The 15,289-nt window shown below is 34.7% G+C and overlaps 1 protein-coding gene across 2 annotated transcripts in view; it reads left to right on the plus strand.

The window, feature by feature from the left end:
- The window catches only part of Dach2 (dachshund family transcription factor 2), a 464,497-nt gene that overhangs the window by 376,321 nt on the left and 72,887 nt on the right, over nucleotides 1-15,289 (plus strand). For both annotated transcript variants that reach the window (XM_076918144.1, XM_076918145.1), the window contains exons 7-8: nucleotides 12,153-12,288; nucleotides 14,693-14,776. In XM_076918144.1, the coding sequence (XP_076774259.1) occupies nucleotides 12,153-12,288; nucleotides 14,693-14,776 (220 nt within the window). The remainder of the gene's footprint in view (nucleotides 1-12,152; nucleotides 12,289-14,692; nucleotides 14,777-15,289) is intronic.

The following is a 15,289-nucleotide window of genomic DNA, read 5'->3' on the forward strand; positions in this document are numbered from 1 at the left end:
GTTTATTAAATTGGAGAATAATTTTCAATGTAAATGATCAGCAATGCAAGCTTTAACTTCAAATGTGGAAATGATAATACTTTCGAACAAATGTTTGCTTTACCTGTTCTTGTTATTTTGTCAGAATATACTGTGGCTATGTTGCTATATGCCAAGCACATAGTAGATTTTAGTTCTGGCTCAGATCCTTTTAGTGTCAGCTCAGCTATTAGCATTTGTAGCTAATAAGTAATATAACCATAACCTGAATTGGAAATAGCATTATGATCATTAGGCTGGCAAATGTTACATATCATTATATGTGGCAAGAGTCTGAAAGAAAAAAAACCAGGACTGTTACATAGGTATACTTAATGTTAAAACTCTGTTGTGTTGTATATTATTTCTGCATTTTCAGAAGCTTTGAAATGCCTTTGTGCTATAGTTTTCTCTGATAAATCTAAGGAATTTTAGTAGGAAACAGTTATCTGGCTGTTTACCAATATCATCTGGTTAGCTATGTTTCTTGTTTGGCTGAGCAGCTGGCAATTAATGAATTGATAGGAAATGGTCACAAGGCAGTGGCATTAGCATGTGAACATCTGGTATTAAAATTAGTCAACACAGGGTTTTTGGTGATTATTTGAATTTACTGAAAATCACTACTTAAATCTTACTCTAAGTGTTCTATAGCAAAACAAAGCTATTACTATCTTTTCTGACATGAGAGGGAAATTCATTGGATCCAAATGGAGGATTGTTTGTCTGTGTTGGTTTATTTGTTTGGGTGGATGGCAGAGTTCCAAGTCTACAGCATAATTTAGACACTGTGCATTTTCCACTGAATATGCATTCTGCCACTTGAGTCCATTTACCCGCTATGAACAGATACTGCAGCTGATTCCCTTAATCTGTCATACTCTTCCGGGATAAGTTGATCACACTGGAGAAGTGAGAGAACCCTTTATCTAAACATCACATAGGTTACACATTTAGTGTGTGCATAACATTTTACATTTTTCATGATTGTATGTTCCAGCTGCACCCCAAATCTGGCATCATTTCTAATGTGCCATATTACGATGTCTTTTCCAATTTGGGATTGATATTATCACTCCAAGACTGACAAACGAAATCCCCTAATATCTAAAGTATTCTTTCTTAGTGGAAATGACTTATCCACCTGTGGAGGTAAAGTGGTAAGAGTTATTGTCTTGTAAACTACTAAATACATAATATATATATATATATATATATATATATATATATATGTGGCTTATACATGTGTAAGTCCAATTATAGAATAAGGAAATTCACAATATAGTGAATTTTTTCTCCACAATAGATTCCTAACCTATTTCCTTCTAAGTTTATGAAAAATGATGTAATCATTTATGTAAGTTAAATCAAAAAGTGAATTTATGGTTGTGAAACATATACTGAATGTTAGACATAGGAAAATTCAAAAAGTACACTGATTTTATTACTTCAAGATATCAGTTGTCTAGAGATCAAATTCTGCATTAGAACTCTTGATAATTTAAGTCAACAGTAACAATAAAAAGCCTTTATTTCCCCCTCTTTCTTATAACACTAAAATCTGTCAAGTTTCAAGCTGTTCTGATTCTGTAGAACACTAATGACAACAGAGAAAGAACCCATTAACCATATTAAAAATATCAAGACAAATGCAGGAATAAAATAACTACCATTCAGATAAACTTCCAAAAGTTTAAAACTACCTAAGTATTAAAATTCCATTTAATCCTTCAAGAAGTCATTCATAAATTAACATTTGTACAAGTTATTACAGTGCAAGTTGAATTCAAATTAAATAAAAGTGTGAAAAGGCAAGTATGATGGTTTCTGTATGCTGGGACCAGGGAGTGGCACTATTTGAAAGTGTGGCCTTGTTGGAGTAGGTATGTCACAGTGGGTGTGGACTTAAGACCCTCATCCTAGCTGCCTGGAAGCACTATTCAGTTAGTAGCCTTCATATGAAGATGTAGAACTCTCAGCTCCTCCTGTACCATGGCAGCCTATATGCTGCCATGCTCCCACCTTGATGATAATGGACTGAACCTCTGAACCTGTAAGCCAGTCGCAATTAAATGTTTTCCTTTATAAAACTTGCCTTGGTCATGGTATCTGGTCACAGCTATAAAAGCCTAAGACAACAAGTTATATATTATATAATTTCATTGAATGTTTTAAAGAATTAATACAATAAAATACCAGAATGAAAGGGTCAAACATGTGGTAGTTATCATTAAAAGGAAAAAAATAACATGTGCACTTGTATATAACCAAATGAGAGAGATCTTTAATTCAAACATGTCAGTACTATCAAAGTACTCCATAAAATGATTAAGTTAATGCTAACAAAGTAAAGATTACAAAATTTTACTGTTAAGCTCTGTAAAAACTGAGTTTTCTAAGGAGTTCTCCTTCTTTGTCTAAAGAAAAAATATAATTTCAAATTATTTAATATGATATATTTCTTGTTTGACCATTTGCGATATACCTCAAAATAAAAGGAAATAGTAAGTTATATATCATAGTGATGTTCTCTCTCTCTCTCTCTCTCTCTCTCTCTCTCTCTCTCTCTCTCTCTCTCTCTCTTTCTCTCTTTCTTTTTCTACTTATTCAGTTTACTTCCCTTCACTGCCTCCTACCCAGTCTACCGCTCCTGCAATCCTTACCCTATCTCCTGCTCGCCTCCTTTGAGCAGATGGGGGGGCCTGGGTATACCCCACTCACCCTGGCACTTTAAGTCTCTGTGAGTCTAGGCACTTCCTTTTTTCACTGAAACCAGACAAGGCAGCCCAGCTAGAAGAACATAACCCACAGACAGGCAACAGCTTTTGGGACAGACCAAACTCCAGTTGTTCCAGACCCAAATGAAGACCAATCTGCACATCTGCCACATATATGTGGGGCAGCCTAGGTTTAACTCTTGCATGTTCTTTGGTTGGTGGTTCAGACTCAAACAGTTCCAAGGGTTCAGATTAGTTGACCATGTTGGTCTTCCTGTGTAGTTCCTATCCCCTTCAGGGAACAAAATCCTTCCTCAGATTCCATATCCCCAGTGTTATAAGTCACAGCTAAGTTTACCCACATTGATTCGTGGACACCTCCCTTTTCCCAGGTATTTATCTAGGCCTGGAGATTCACCACTTTACCTCTTCACTCCCATAAGTTTCAGATTTCCACTCATTTTCATTGCCATCCTGTCCTTTCCTACTCCTGATCCTGGATACCCAAATTCCCCTCCCCATACCACCCCTCCCTGTTCCTTCTCCATCTGCCTTTTTATTACTATTTTATTCCTTCTTCTAAGTGAGATTCAAGCATCTTCCCTTGTGTCTTTCTTCTTTTTTAGCTTCTTTGGGTCCGTGGAGTGTAGCGTGAGTATCCTGCATTTTATGGATAATATCCACTTATAAGTGAATAGATTCCATGCATGTCCTTTTGGGAATGGGTTACCTCACTCAAGATGATATTCTCATGTTCAATTTATTTGTCTGCAAAACTCATGATGCTTTTGCTTTAAAGAGCTGAATAGTATTCCATTGTAAAGATGTACCACATTTTCTTTATACATTCCTCAGTTAAAGGACACATAGTTCAGTTCTGGACTGTTACAAATAAAGCTACTATGAACATATTGGAGCAAGTGTCTTTGTGGGATAGTGGAGCATCTTTTGGGTATATGCCAAGGAGTGGTATAGCTGAGTCCTGAGGTAGGACTATTGGCAGTTTTCTGAGAAACCGCCAAATAGATTTCCATCTTTTTATTTTTAATTATAAAACTGTATAAGTACATGTTAAAATTGCAAGTATGGTTAAAGATAATTTTACTAATTGTAGAACAAATAAGAATTTGATTATTTGCTAATATGCTGATTCCATAAATTCTTTGCTGTTTTGAATCTGGACAACTATGCCCTGCTTTGCAGGAGCTACAGCTGGTTTTGATGGGTTGTAAATGAAACACATGAATAGGAACAGGATTGTAAAAGTCATAAATGACACATAAAATGAAGTCATCAATGAGTAAAAATGATTGGTGTTTTAGATTTACAAGTTTTTAAATGTCCTTATTGATTTGATGCAAATATTGTTAACCCTGTATTTGGCAAATGGTGAGGACATTATCACTTGCATTCTCATTTGTAATAAAACAGATTAACTTGCTGTGAAATTTTAAGTAGACTGAGACACAACAGTAGCCACCTAATGAACCAGAGCACATTGCAGTTAAGTATCTAAATAGAGGCATACTGGTTAAAGGGCTGAAAAATGGCTGTGTTCACTTGCAAAGAAGAAATTGTTCATAGAACTATCATTATTTAGGAGTAAATTAACCTTCTAGTTCCATAAAGGCAGTTTTTTTTGGAAACACTCCTAACTGTAAATTGATATATGACATTAGATTTCTCTAAAGTGATTTGAAATACAAAAATAAAAATCAAAACAAAACAAGAAAACCAAACAAAGCAAAACAAAAGAACCTCTGTAACATTCAGAATACCTTTGGAAATTTCTTACCATTCTTTTATAAATTTGACTAATTTTGATCTTTAACAAATTTATATATTTGTATAATTCATTCTGATTTCTCTCAGACTATCCCTTCTTATCTGTGTCCCATGTTGTTAATCCTCCTCCTGCCTAACTGTCCCTTTCATATATTTGTGTAGTTTTCTGAGTCACTGAATTATCACAGAACCTACCTGTGTAGCCATGAGTTTAAAACTACCCAATGGAGCACAGCATGTTGGAATAGTGAATACTTTGGTCAAACTAGCCATGGACACTTATAAGCATAGCAATACTGAAGTCGTACCTCATGAGTCTACTATGATGGTAATTGAGATATTGGCATTCTTTGGTTAAAGTAAATGCAAGGGCATGGCACAAACTTTGACCTGTTATAAAGTGAAAGTGTATATGAAAGACTGATAGCATAATACAGATTTCAAGCTGATTATGGGCATTGAGATATTAGAAGAGGAGTGGGGGGAAGAGTAAATTGATAAGCCTCTGATGCTATGTCTTCACTGCATCCAGATGGAATTCCAGGACCTCAGAGGTTTGAGCAGGTCTGCTCAGCTTGCCTGATGAGTAGATACACCAAGGCTGATTATTCTTCAATATACAATTCTCAAAACAAATTTTAGTATCAAGAAAAAATTTTTAAGAGGGCTGACATTTTATTAAAGATGTTGGTTCTAACAGCTTTTCTTTTTTCCCTTCTTTTATTGGATATAATATTTACATTTCAAATTTTATCCCCTTACCCCATTCCCCCCACCACCCAGGAACCCCTTATCCCATCCCCCTTCCTTCTGCTTCTATGAGGGTGTGCACCCATCTACCCCTCATTCCCCGCTCCCCACCCTCAGATTCCTCCCCACACACTCAGTGTTCAGCCTTCATGGGACCAAATATCTCCTCTCCCACCTATGCCCAACAAGGCCATCCTCCCCTACATATACAGCTGGAGTCATGTGTCCCTCCATATGTGCTCCTAGGCTGGTGGTTTAGACCCTGGAGCGCTCTGGCTGGTTGGTATTGTTGCTCTCCTCATGGGGCCACCAACCCTTTCAGCTACTTCAGTCTACTCTCTAACTTCTCCATTGGGAACCCTTGATCAGATTAATGGTTAGCTGCGAGTATCTGCCTCTGGGTATGTCAGACTCTGGGGGACCTCTAAGGAGACAGCCTTATCAGGCTGCTGTCAGCATCCCCTTCCTGTCATCCATATCAGTGTCTATTTTTGGTGACTGCACATGGGATGAATACCCTGGTGGAATAGTCTCAATACAACCTCTCCTTCAGTTTCTGTCCCACACTTTGTCTCCATATTTGCTCCCTTGGGTATTTAGTTACTCCTTCTAAGAAAGACCTAGGCATCTACACTTTTTCTTCCTTCTTCATGAGCTTCATGTGGTCTGTTAGTTGAATCTTTGTTGTTTCAAACTTTTGGGCTAATCTCCGCTTATCAGTGAGTAAATACCATGTGTGTTCTTTTGTGATTGGGTTACCTCACTCAGGATGGTATTTTCTAGTTCCATCCACTTACCTAAGAATTTCTCGAATTCATTATTTTTAATTGCTGAGTAATATTCCATTGTGTAAATGTACCACATTTTTTGTATCCAATCCTCTGTTGAAGGGCATCTGGGTTCTTTCCAGCTTCTGGCTATTATAAATAAGGCTTCTATGAACATAGTGGAGCATATGTCTTTGTTATATGTTGGGGCATTTTCTGGGTATATGCCCAGGAGTGGTATAGCTGGGTCCTCAGGTAGTGCTATGTCCAATTTTCTGAGGAACTGCCAGACTGACTTCCAGAGTGGTTGTACCAGCTTTCAACAATGAAGGAGTGTTCCTCTTTCTCCACATCCTTGCCAGAATCTACTATCACCTGAATTTTTGATCTTAGCCATTCTGACTGGTGAGGTGGTATCTCAGTGTTGTTTTGATTTGCATTTCCCTGATGACTAAGGATGTTGAGCATTTCTTAAGGTGCTTCTCCCCCATTCGTGTTTCCTCAGTTGAAAATTCTTTGTTTTGCTCTGTATACCATTTTTAATGGCGTTATTTTGTTGTCTGGCATCTAATTTCTTGAGTTTTTTTTTATATATTCGAAATTAGCCTTCTATTGCATCTAAGATTGGTAATGATCTTTTCCCAATCTGTTGGTTCCTGTTCTGTCTTGTTGACAGTGTCCTTTGCCTTACAGAAGCTTTGCAATTTGATGAGGTCCTATTTGTCGATTCTTGATCTTAGAGCATAAGCCATTGGTATTGTGTTCAGGAACATTTCCCTTGTGTCTAGGTATTCAAGAGTCTTCCCCAACTTCTCTTCTATTAGTTTCAGTGTATCTGGGTTTATGTGAAGGTCCTTTATCCACTTCAAGTTGAGCTTTGTACAAGGGGATAAGAATGGATTAATTGGCATTCTTCTAATTAAATTAAATGTTTTTTTTTTTTTTTTACCAAATTTTCAGTATTAGAGTTCATAGACAATTATGGAATTGTTTTGCATACTGACTTAAACCCATTGATATTATATTACAATAAAACCAGAAATGGTCTTATACTTGGAATTATTACTCTTATTAAATTTATTTTTTATTTATGTGTATGAATGTTTTACCTGCATATATGTCTATGTATAATGTGTGTGCTTGCTATCCATGATGGTCCAAAGAAGGTATCGGACTCCCTGGGTCTGAAGTTATAGATAGTGGTGAACCTCAGTTTGGGTACTAGTAATTGAGTTTACATCCTTTGAAAGAGCAGCCTGTGCTCCTGTTAAAGCATCATCCTCATATATGGAATTATATTCTGAGATGATATATGTTTGTGTGTATAGGGTGTGTGTGTGTTCATACAGACTTAATATGTGGAAAAATACATATCAAAGATGAGGAATCAGGTTGGATTTTTGACTTATACACTTCCAATCTTGAAAGGATATGTGGTTTAAAGTCTCTATAAAAATCTTTCTGAACTTTGTCATACATCCCTCCAAACTACAAGGGCTTTTTTGTAAATTTTTCTATCTGCTTTGCTTTATACATTTCTTTAGATTGTGCAATATGTGCACTGTTAAAACTATAAATTTTGTTATATATTATACACCTTACAATCTCATTGTTTTAAGACTAGGAAACAATAGTGAAGGATTAAAAAGGTACTGTCTATTTACAATAACCTATTTTTAGTATAAATACTATAGCTGATATACTAAGTGTCTACTACTCAGTTCAGTAAAATTATTTAATGTTACCTAAATGCTGTTATAATTTAAAATGTAACTCTATAATGAGTATGGTACCATGATAACACTATTAGAATTTGTCCTAGTTTGCTTTTTATTCCCTGTGGGAAATACCATGACCAGAAGCGACTTGCGACAGGTGACATTTCTTTTTAACCATTAATCAGAAAATGTTCCACAGATGTACTGACAAGCCAATTTAATATATGTAATTTCAAAATTGTTTCTCAGTTTGTGTCAAGTTGACAAAAACTAACCAGCACATGTTCCCAATGCTGCTATAACAAATTATCACAAATTCAGTGGCTTCAAATAATGAAAACTTGTCATGTTATATTTTTGTAGGTCAAAAATAAGAAAGAAGTTTTAAGGCGGCCAAAATCAAGGTGTTAGAAAGCCTACATTCCTTTTTCTAAGTCCAAAAGTGAATATGTTTCTTTGTCTTGTTCAGCTTCTACAAACCATTTTTTCTTCTTGATTCATGGCCTGTTTTACCTCCAATGCCAACAATATTACACTCTTTTCAGATCTTTAAAATTTTTAGAAAACCTTGTGATAAAATAGGACTCACAGAAAATAATATGATAAGCCTAATGTAATATTTTCAATCACACCTAGGCAGTCCCTTTGGCTATGTAATTTAATGTGTAATATGTATTCAGTTTTCTGGCAATTGAGATATAAGATAGACATCTATGGCAGGAAAATGACAACATTCTATCTGCTGAAGTGACAGATATTGCAGAATATTAACTTCTACAAATGAAGTAATAACTTTTAATCATCATTTTATTACTTTGAATTAAAATTTTCCTTAGGTGCTTTACAAATTTTGAGGTCATCATGCAAAATCAATATGAAAATATACAAACACACACTTGATAATTCTTAACATTGTGAAAAGTGGATTGTTGATGATATAATTACAGAAAATTAGATGGAGCATAGAGTACAAGGAATTTATTATTGAAGAAGTAAATATACAAAATTCACTATCTCTGCATTTGTATTGGTGAAACATATTTCTTTTACATGTGCATTAACACTAAAAATTAGTTTTTATATTGATCATATTAACTTAATATACAGATTAGTTTTTAAGTATAAAATTCAAAAGGATATTGAGTAGCTTTAGTCTTTAATAGATTTTATACCTGGCTACAGAAGGTGGCCTCTTCAGGTTCCATGTTTCTACTGATAGGCATCTCAGTTAAGGTCACCTGCAGTGACTCCTCAGATCCTCTCCTATTCTAGGTCTCTGGGACTTCCTAGAGACTTCCCCCACTAACCACCTCCTTCTGCTTAAGATTTCGATTCATCCTTTTGGCCCTCTGGACCTCTTTCCTGTCTCTCACCACACCTGATCATTCCCCTAAATTCCTGTCCTTTCCCATCCCACCCAATCCCTCCCTCCCTCTGCATCCTATGACTTTTTTGTTGGCACTTCTAAGTGTGATCCAATTATCCTCACTTGGACCTTCTGTCTTGTTTATCTTCTTTGAGTCTGTGGGGTGCATCATGGGTATCCATTTTGGCTAATATCTACTTATGAGTGAGTACATAACATATATGTCCTTTTGGGTCTGGGTTACTTCACTCAGGATCATATTTTCTAGTTTCATCCATTTGCCTACAAATTTCATGATGCCTTTGTTTTTAATAGATGGATAGTTTCCATTGTGTTAACGAACCACATTTTCTGTATCCATTCTTTGGTTGAGAGACATCTGGATTGTTTTCAGTTTCTGGCTATTATGAATAAGGCTGTTATGAATATAGTGAAGCTAGTGTACATGTGGTATGATGGAGCATTTTTGGGGTATTTGCCCAGGAGCGATATGATTGGGTCTTCAGTTAGAACTATTTCCATTTTTCTGAGAAACCTCCATATTGATTTCCAGAGTGGTTTTACAAGTTTGCAATATAACTAGCAATGGAGGAGTATTCCTCTTTCTACACATCCTTGCCAGAATGTGCTGTCACCTGAGTTTTTGATCTTAGCCACTCTGACTGGTGTGAGGTGGAATCTCAGGGTTGTTTTGATTTGCATTTCCCTGATGAATGAGGACTTTGAGCATTTCTTTAAGTGCTTCTTGGCCATTTGGGACTCCTCTGTTGAGTGTTTCTGTTTAGCTCTGTGACCCATTTTTTAATTGAGATATTTGGTTTGTTGGAGTCTGACTTGAGTTCTTTATATATTTTGGATATTAGCCCTCTGTTTGATATAGTAAAGATCTTTTCCAAATGTGTAGGCTGCCATTTTGACCTGCTGAAAGTGTCCTTTCACTTACAGAACCTTTTCAGTTTCGTGAGGTCACATTTATCAATTGTTTATCTTAAAACCTAAGCCAATGGTGTTGTGTTCAGAAAATTGTCTCCTGTACCAATGCATTCAAAGCTATTTCCTGGTTTATCTTCTATTAAATGTAGTATAACCAGTTTCATGTTGAGGTCTTTGATTCACTTGGACTTGAGTTTTGTGCAGGGTAATAAATATGGATATATTTATATTCTTCTATTGGCAGGCATTTAGTTAGACCAGCACCATTTGTTGAAGATGCTTTTGTTTTTCCATTGTATAATTTTGGCTTCTTTTTAAAAAAGAGGCTACCTTCTGTATCCAGGCAGGATCCCCCATGGAAAGATAAGTATTCCAATCTACCCACAAAACTTTTAACCCCAAATTTGTCCTATCTAAAAGAAATGCAGGGACATAGCGGAAGCAGAGACAGAATGAATGGCCAACCAATAACTAGCCTAACTTGAAACAAATCCACTGGGTAAGCACCAATCCCTGACATTATTAAAGTTACTCTGTTATGCCTGCAGAAAGGAGCCTAGCCTAACTATCCTCTGAGGGGCTCTACCCAGCAATGAACTGAAACAGATGTAGTTACCCACAGCCAAACATTGGATGTAGGCCTAGGACTCTTGTGGAAGATTTGGTGGAAGGATAAGTCCCTGAAGGGAATAGGAGCCCCACAGGAGACCAACAGATTCAATTTAAGATTTGGGGGAAGGATAAGTCCCTGAAGGGAATAGGAGCCCCACAGGAGACCAACAGATTCAATTAACCTGGACGCCTGGGAGCTCACAGAGACTGAGCTACCAAACAAAGAATGAGACCCCAGCACATATGTAGCAGACATATGTAGTTCAGTCTCCCTGGCTGTCTTATCTGACCTCAGTGGGAAAGGATGTGCCTAATCTGGCAGAGACTTGATATGCCATGGTGAGGAGTATACCCAGGAGGGAGCCTCTCAGAAGAGAAGGGGATGGGGGATGGGACAAACGGTTCTGCAAGGGGGATACTGGGAGTGTGAAAAGTGTTTGGGCTATAAATAAATAAATATACATAAGTAAATAATGAAATTGTATAAAGATAAATTCTAAAAGCCATGCCAGATACTTTAAAAACATAAAATATTTGATCTTTATTAAGATTCATTATTTAAAATATAAATCTCTAAGTAATACTAAAAAATTGACAATGGTAGACTTGTCAGTTTGTATAATGCAGTATTGTATTCTATGATTTTTCAAAAGATTTTGTTGGTAGATATCAGCATATGTCTGTTATAAATTCTGATACTTTAAAGCATATTGTTTACAAATATTCTTGTGTGAAAAATTACCAATCTAAGAAATATAACATTTGACATCCTTTACAGGGCTCTATGGATCTGTATTTGTAAATCTTCATTAATTACATAATAATGTTACTCTTCAGACTATGCATGGATTTTGATCAGTCTAGACATTCATGATAGCAATAACCATTACTCTATACCTACATTATAATCATTTATGACTTCTATCTCACTGTCTCTGTCTCTCTTTCTGTCTGTCTTTCTCCAGTACATGTACCCATTTCAAGACCAATTGTTAATATTGCATGTCTTTTTCAACTGCTGCTCTCCACCTTTTGTTGTTTTGAGTCAGAGTCTCTCATTGAACCTCAGTGTTTTAGCCAGCCTAGCTGGTCAGTGGTGTCTGGAGATGCTCTTGTAGCTGCTGGGATTATAGTTGCATGGTGACACAGCCATTTATTTTAAGAGTAGTATTTGATTCTGAACTAAGATCTTATGCATATACACAGAACTTGACCAGCTGAGGTATCTCTCTATGCTTCCATTTATGCAATTTTAAGAAAGAAAACTTAACCTAACTTCATTTTAGCCATATGCAACCTTCTATTATTTAATTGCAATGGCATGCCATTTATTTCTTCAAAGGTATCTTTAAGTGTTCGTGTTCACATAATTTGCTGTGTATACTTGAAGGATAAGTGCTAGGCAAATATTTCCAATGCTATTCCTAAAACGTTCATGAAAATTTCAGCACACATATGAATCATTTTCTGTTTCATCCTGTGTCAGGAACGGATCCCAGAGAGTCCTTCTCCTGCTCCATCTCTGGAAGAGAGTCATCGTCCTGGGAGCCAGAGCTCCTCCCACCCAAGCAGCAGTGTGCCCAGCTCTCCCTCACAGATGGATCATCATACAGACAGAGTGGGTGAGTGATTGCCCTGAAGCAAATAATTGGAAGATAGTCTTTTAGGCAGTTCCATATTACTCAACTAAGACAGGAAGAAGATCCTGGAAGAACTGGCACTTCTTTAATATAAACGTCTTTTGAAGTAATCATCATTTGTGAAGCAATACAGGAAAAAGTAGAAAGTGTTAACCTTTTCATACACTCCGAGGCCTTTCTTTAATGTATTTTTTAATCTCTTGGGACTGATACCATGAAATACTTATTGGTACATTATATGACTTGGATGAATCTGTAGGTATGTACCATTTACTATTAGAAACTATAGATATGATATGCACAGTATCTCTGGGATATTTGATACAATATATACTTTAGAGAATTAGTCATTTAAAGATAATTAAAAAGCCAATCAAAATACACTGTGCCACAAAGTTTGAAAATGTGTTTCTCTAAATTTTGTCTCACAAGATTTACCTGTTAGAAATTGTAATAGGGTCTATAGGACACCTGAATTTGTTCATATGATTTTTACTGTAGCTATCTTTAAAATTTTTGGTAAATCATTTAACCATCATTAATTTTATTGTCTATAATATGGAAACATTTACTTTCATGCCTGTTGCACTGAAATATTGTGAGATGTAACCTTGACTGTCTGTGGAAAAAAGCATTTTGGAATGTCAAAGTGGTAAGAAAATTTGAGAAGATAAATTTTGCTGTTTTTATTTTTACTTTGCTTAACATTTCATTTTCTATGATCTTACTCATCTATACAGAAATTGTCAGAAATGCTCAGCTAAATAAATTCTCAGTATAAAATAATTATGGGTTATTTTTACTTGGTAAATTTTCCTAACTCTTCTATTTTTACTCAATCCAGTATCCTATGTATATATTTTCTGTTAGAAAAATGATGGTTTTTTGCCAGCAATCTATCTCCAGAAATATTTTATATACTTTAGGTTTTCAAAGCTCATAGTAGTGCTTATTTTAGTCTCTTTAAAATAATTGGATGTTGAAGGAGAAGAGGAATTCAGGACATTAGGATCTGTATTCTGTTTTAAATTTGAGCTATAGAAAGATAGAGATAATTTCTTTTTCATGCAATTTTATCTACTTCTATCTATCAGTATTTTATATAGTCTGTGTTCCCAGTTTTATACATAGCTCAGTGATTCTTAAACAATGTCATACATTATAATAACTTTTGAAGTCTTTTGAATGCACTGTGAGTTTAATTCACTTGATCTAGAACATAGTTTGAGCACCAACATGCTTTGCTTTTCAATATCTCCTTGGCAGTTTCTAATGTAGAGTGAGGTTAAAGACATGATGAACAACAGCTTGAGGATTCTGTTCTTTAGTGACCAAGTTTTAATTCCAAGAAAGAGATATTTAACCTTTCCTCTAGTTTATGGACAGGGGATACCTAGTTGTTACAAACTTAAGTAAAAACTGATTATAGGAAATCTGAACAAGACAAGAAGCTATCACTGAATAAATTTAATGAATCAAAAAACTAAATAAAGCATATATTATTCTGTTGGGATAATTTTTGTATTGGGTTAGTGAAAGAAAATGCAGAATTATTTATTTCTGTATAATCTATGCAGAAGAGAAAATCAATTATTGAGTGCTGGATATAAGTTGAATGTATAGAGAAATATACTTGCAAAATATTCTGGCATAGGATAGTGGGTAATAGATCTCAAAGTAAAAAAAATATTTTGTACAAAATGGAATATCTTAGAAAATTATTGACAAATGACACATATTCAGTTCCACAGACAATGATTTTCACTATATGCACATTTCACAACTGCCCAACCATGATAGAAAAGATATTTACAGTTGATTACAAAGGTGTAATAAATTTTAGCTATAAAATTACAGTATCTTATTTATGGACTTGTAATCTTTCAATGAAATATAACTTCAGAGAATAAGATGAAATTACAAATTCGTATGTTTTTCTATAAGTATAAATGTTTTGTAAAGACTCACAGTAAATATCAGAAAATTATACTCTACTATGAATTTTGTATATATTTAAGAAAGTTTACACAGTAAGTTAAAGGCAAAATTATTTTAACTGATAAATTCTTTTTTGAAATATTTTGGGTTTATTAGTTATATGACTAAAACTAATTTGAATAATAATTGTTAAAGAAGAAATACATGATTTAAATAGTATATATTAAATCTATTGTTAGTACTAAATGTGAATGATGCTTTAAAATTTGCATGATTTGTCATCTTAGTGATTTTCATGATTTTGGCTATCACAGCAAATATTTCTTATGTAACAGAAGTATGTAAAATAAATATAAATTGTTAGAGTTTATTAGCCATTTATGTACTTTTATGCATTTCTTTGGGTATTTTGCATGAAACTATACCCAGTTCCCTTTTTCATTTTTAGTTATGATGCCCAACAATACAGAAGAAATTATTGTTGACCAAGATAATGGACAAAGCGTAAAAAAATTCCAAAGGGATAATAAAGGTAAAATGATTTTGGCTTATTTGATATGTATATGAAGATCAGACACTCACTCAGTACTGTAATAGTGTATATCTTATTAGTGTTTACCCAAGTCAAGAATAGATTAATGCTGGCTTTGGATAAATTCTCTTGATTGTGAAAATAATTTGTACAGATTTTTGTTTGGTGTTGTAGATTTGAAACCAACCTTAAATTTGTTAATGCATATGGTTAAGTTTCACTCTATTTATTTCCGGTATGCCTTCTCAGGAATATATATATATATATATATATATATATATATATATATATATATATATATATATATAGTTATATAGTTATATTACTCATTATTTAAAATTTATATTCACAAAATCTGACTCGTTATGATGGCAAAGGCTGATTTTTTATGTATTCCATACATTTTAAAGGCATATGCTTATTTGGGCATTTCAAATGAAATTGTACCAAGAAATCCATTGAATACTTTGGTACAGATAAAAATGGCCTCAACCTCACTTATTTTTGCTGAAG

The sequence above is a fragment of the Arvicanthis niloticus genome, chromosome X (assembly GCF_011762505.2).
Source record: "Arvicanthis niloticus isolate mArvNil1 chromosome X, mArvNil1.pat.X, whole genome shotgun sequence".
NCBI lineage: Eukaryota > Metazoa > Chordata > Mammalia > Rodentia > Muridae > Arvicanthis > Arvicanthis niloticus.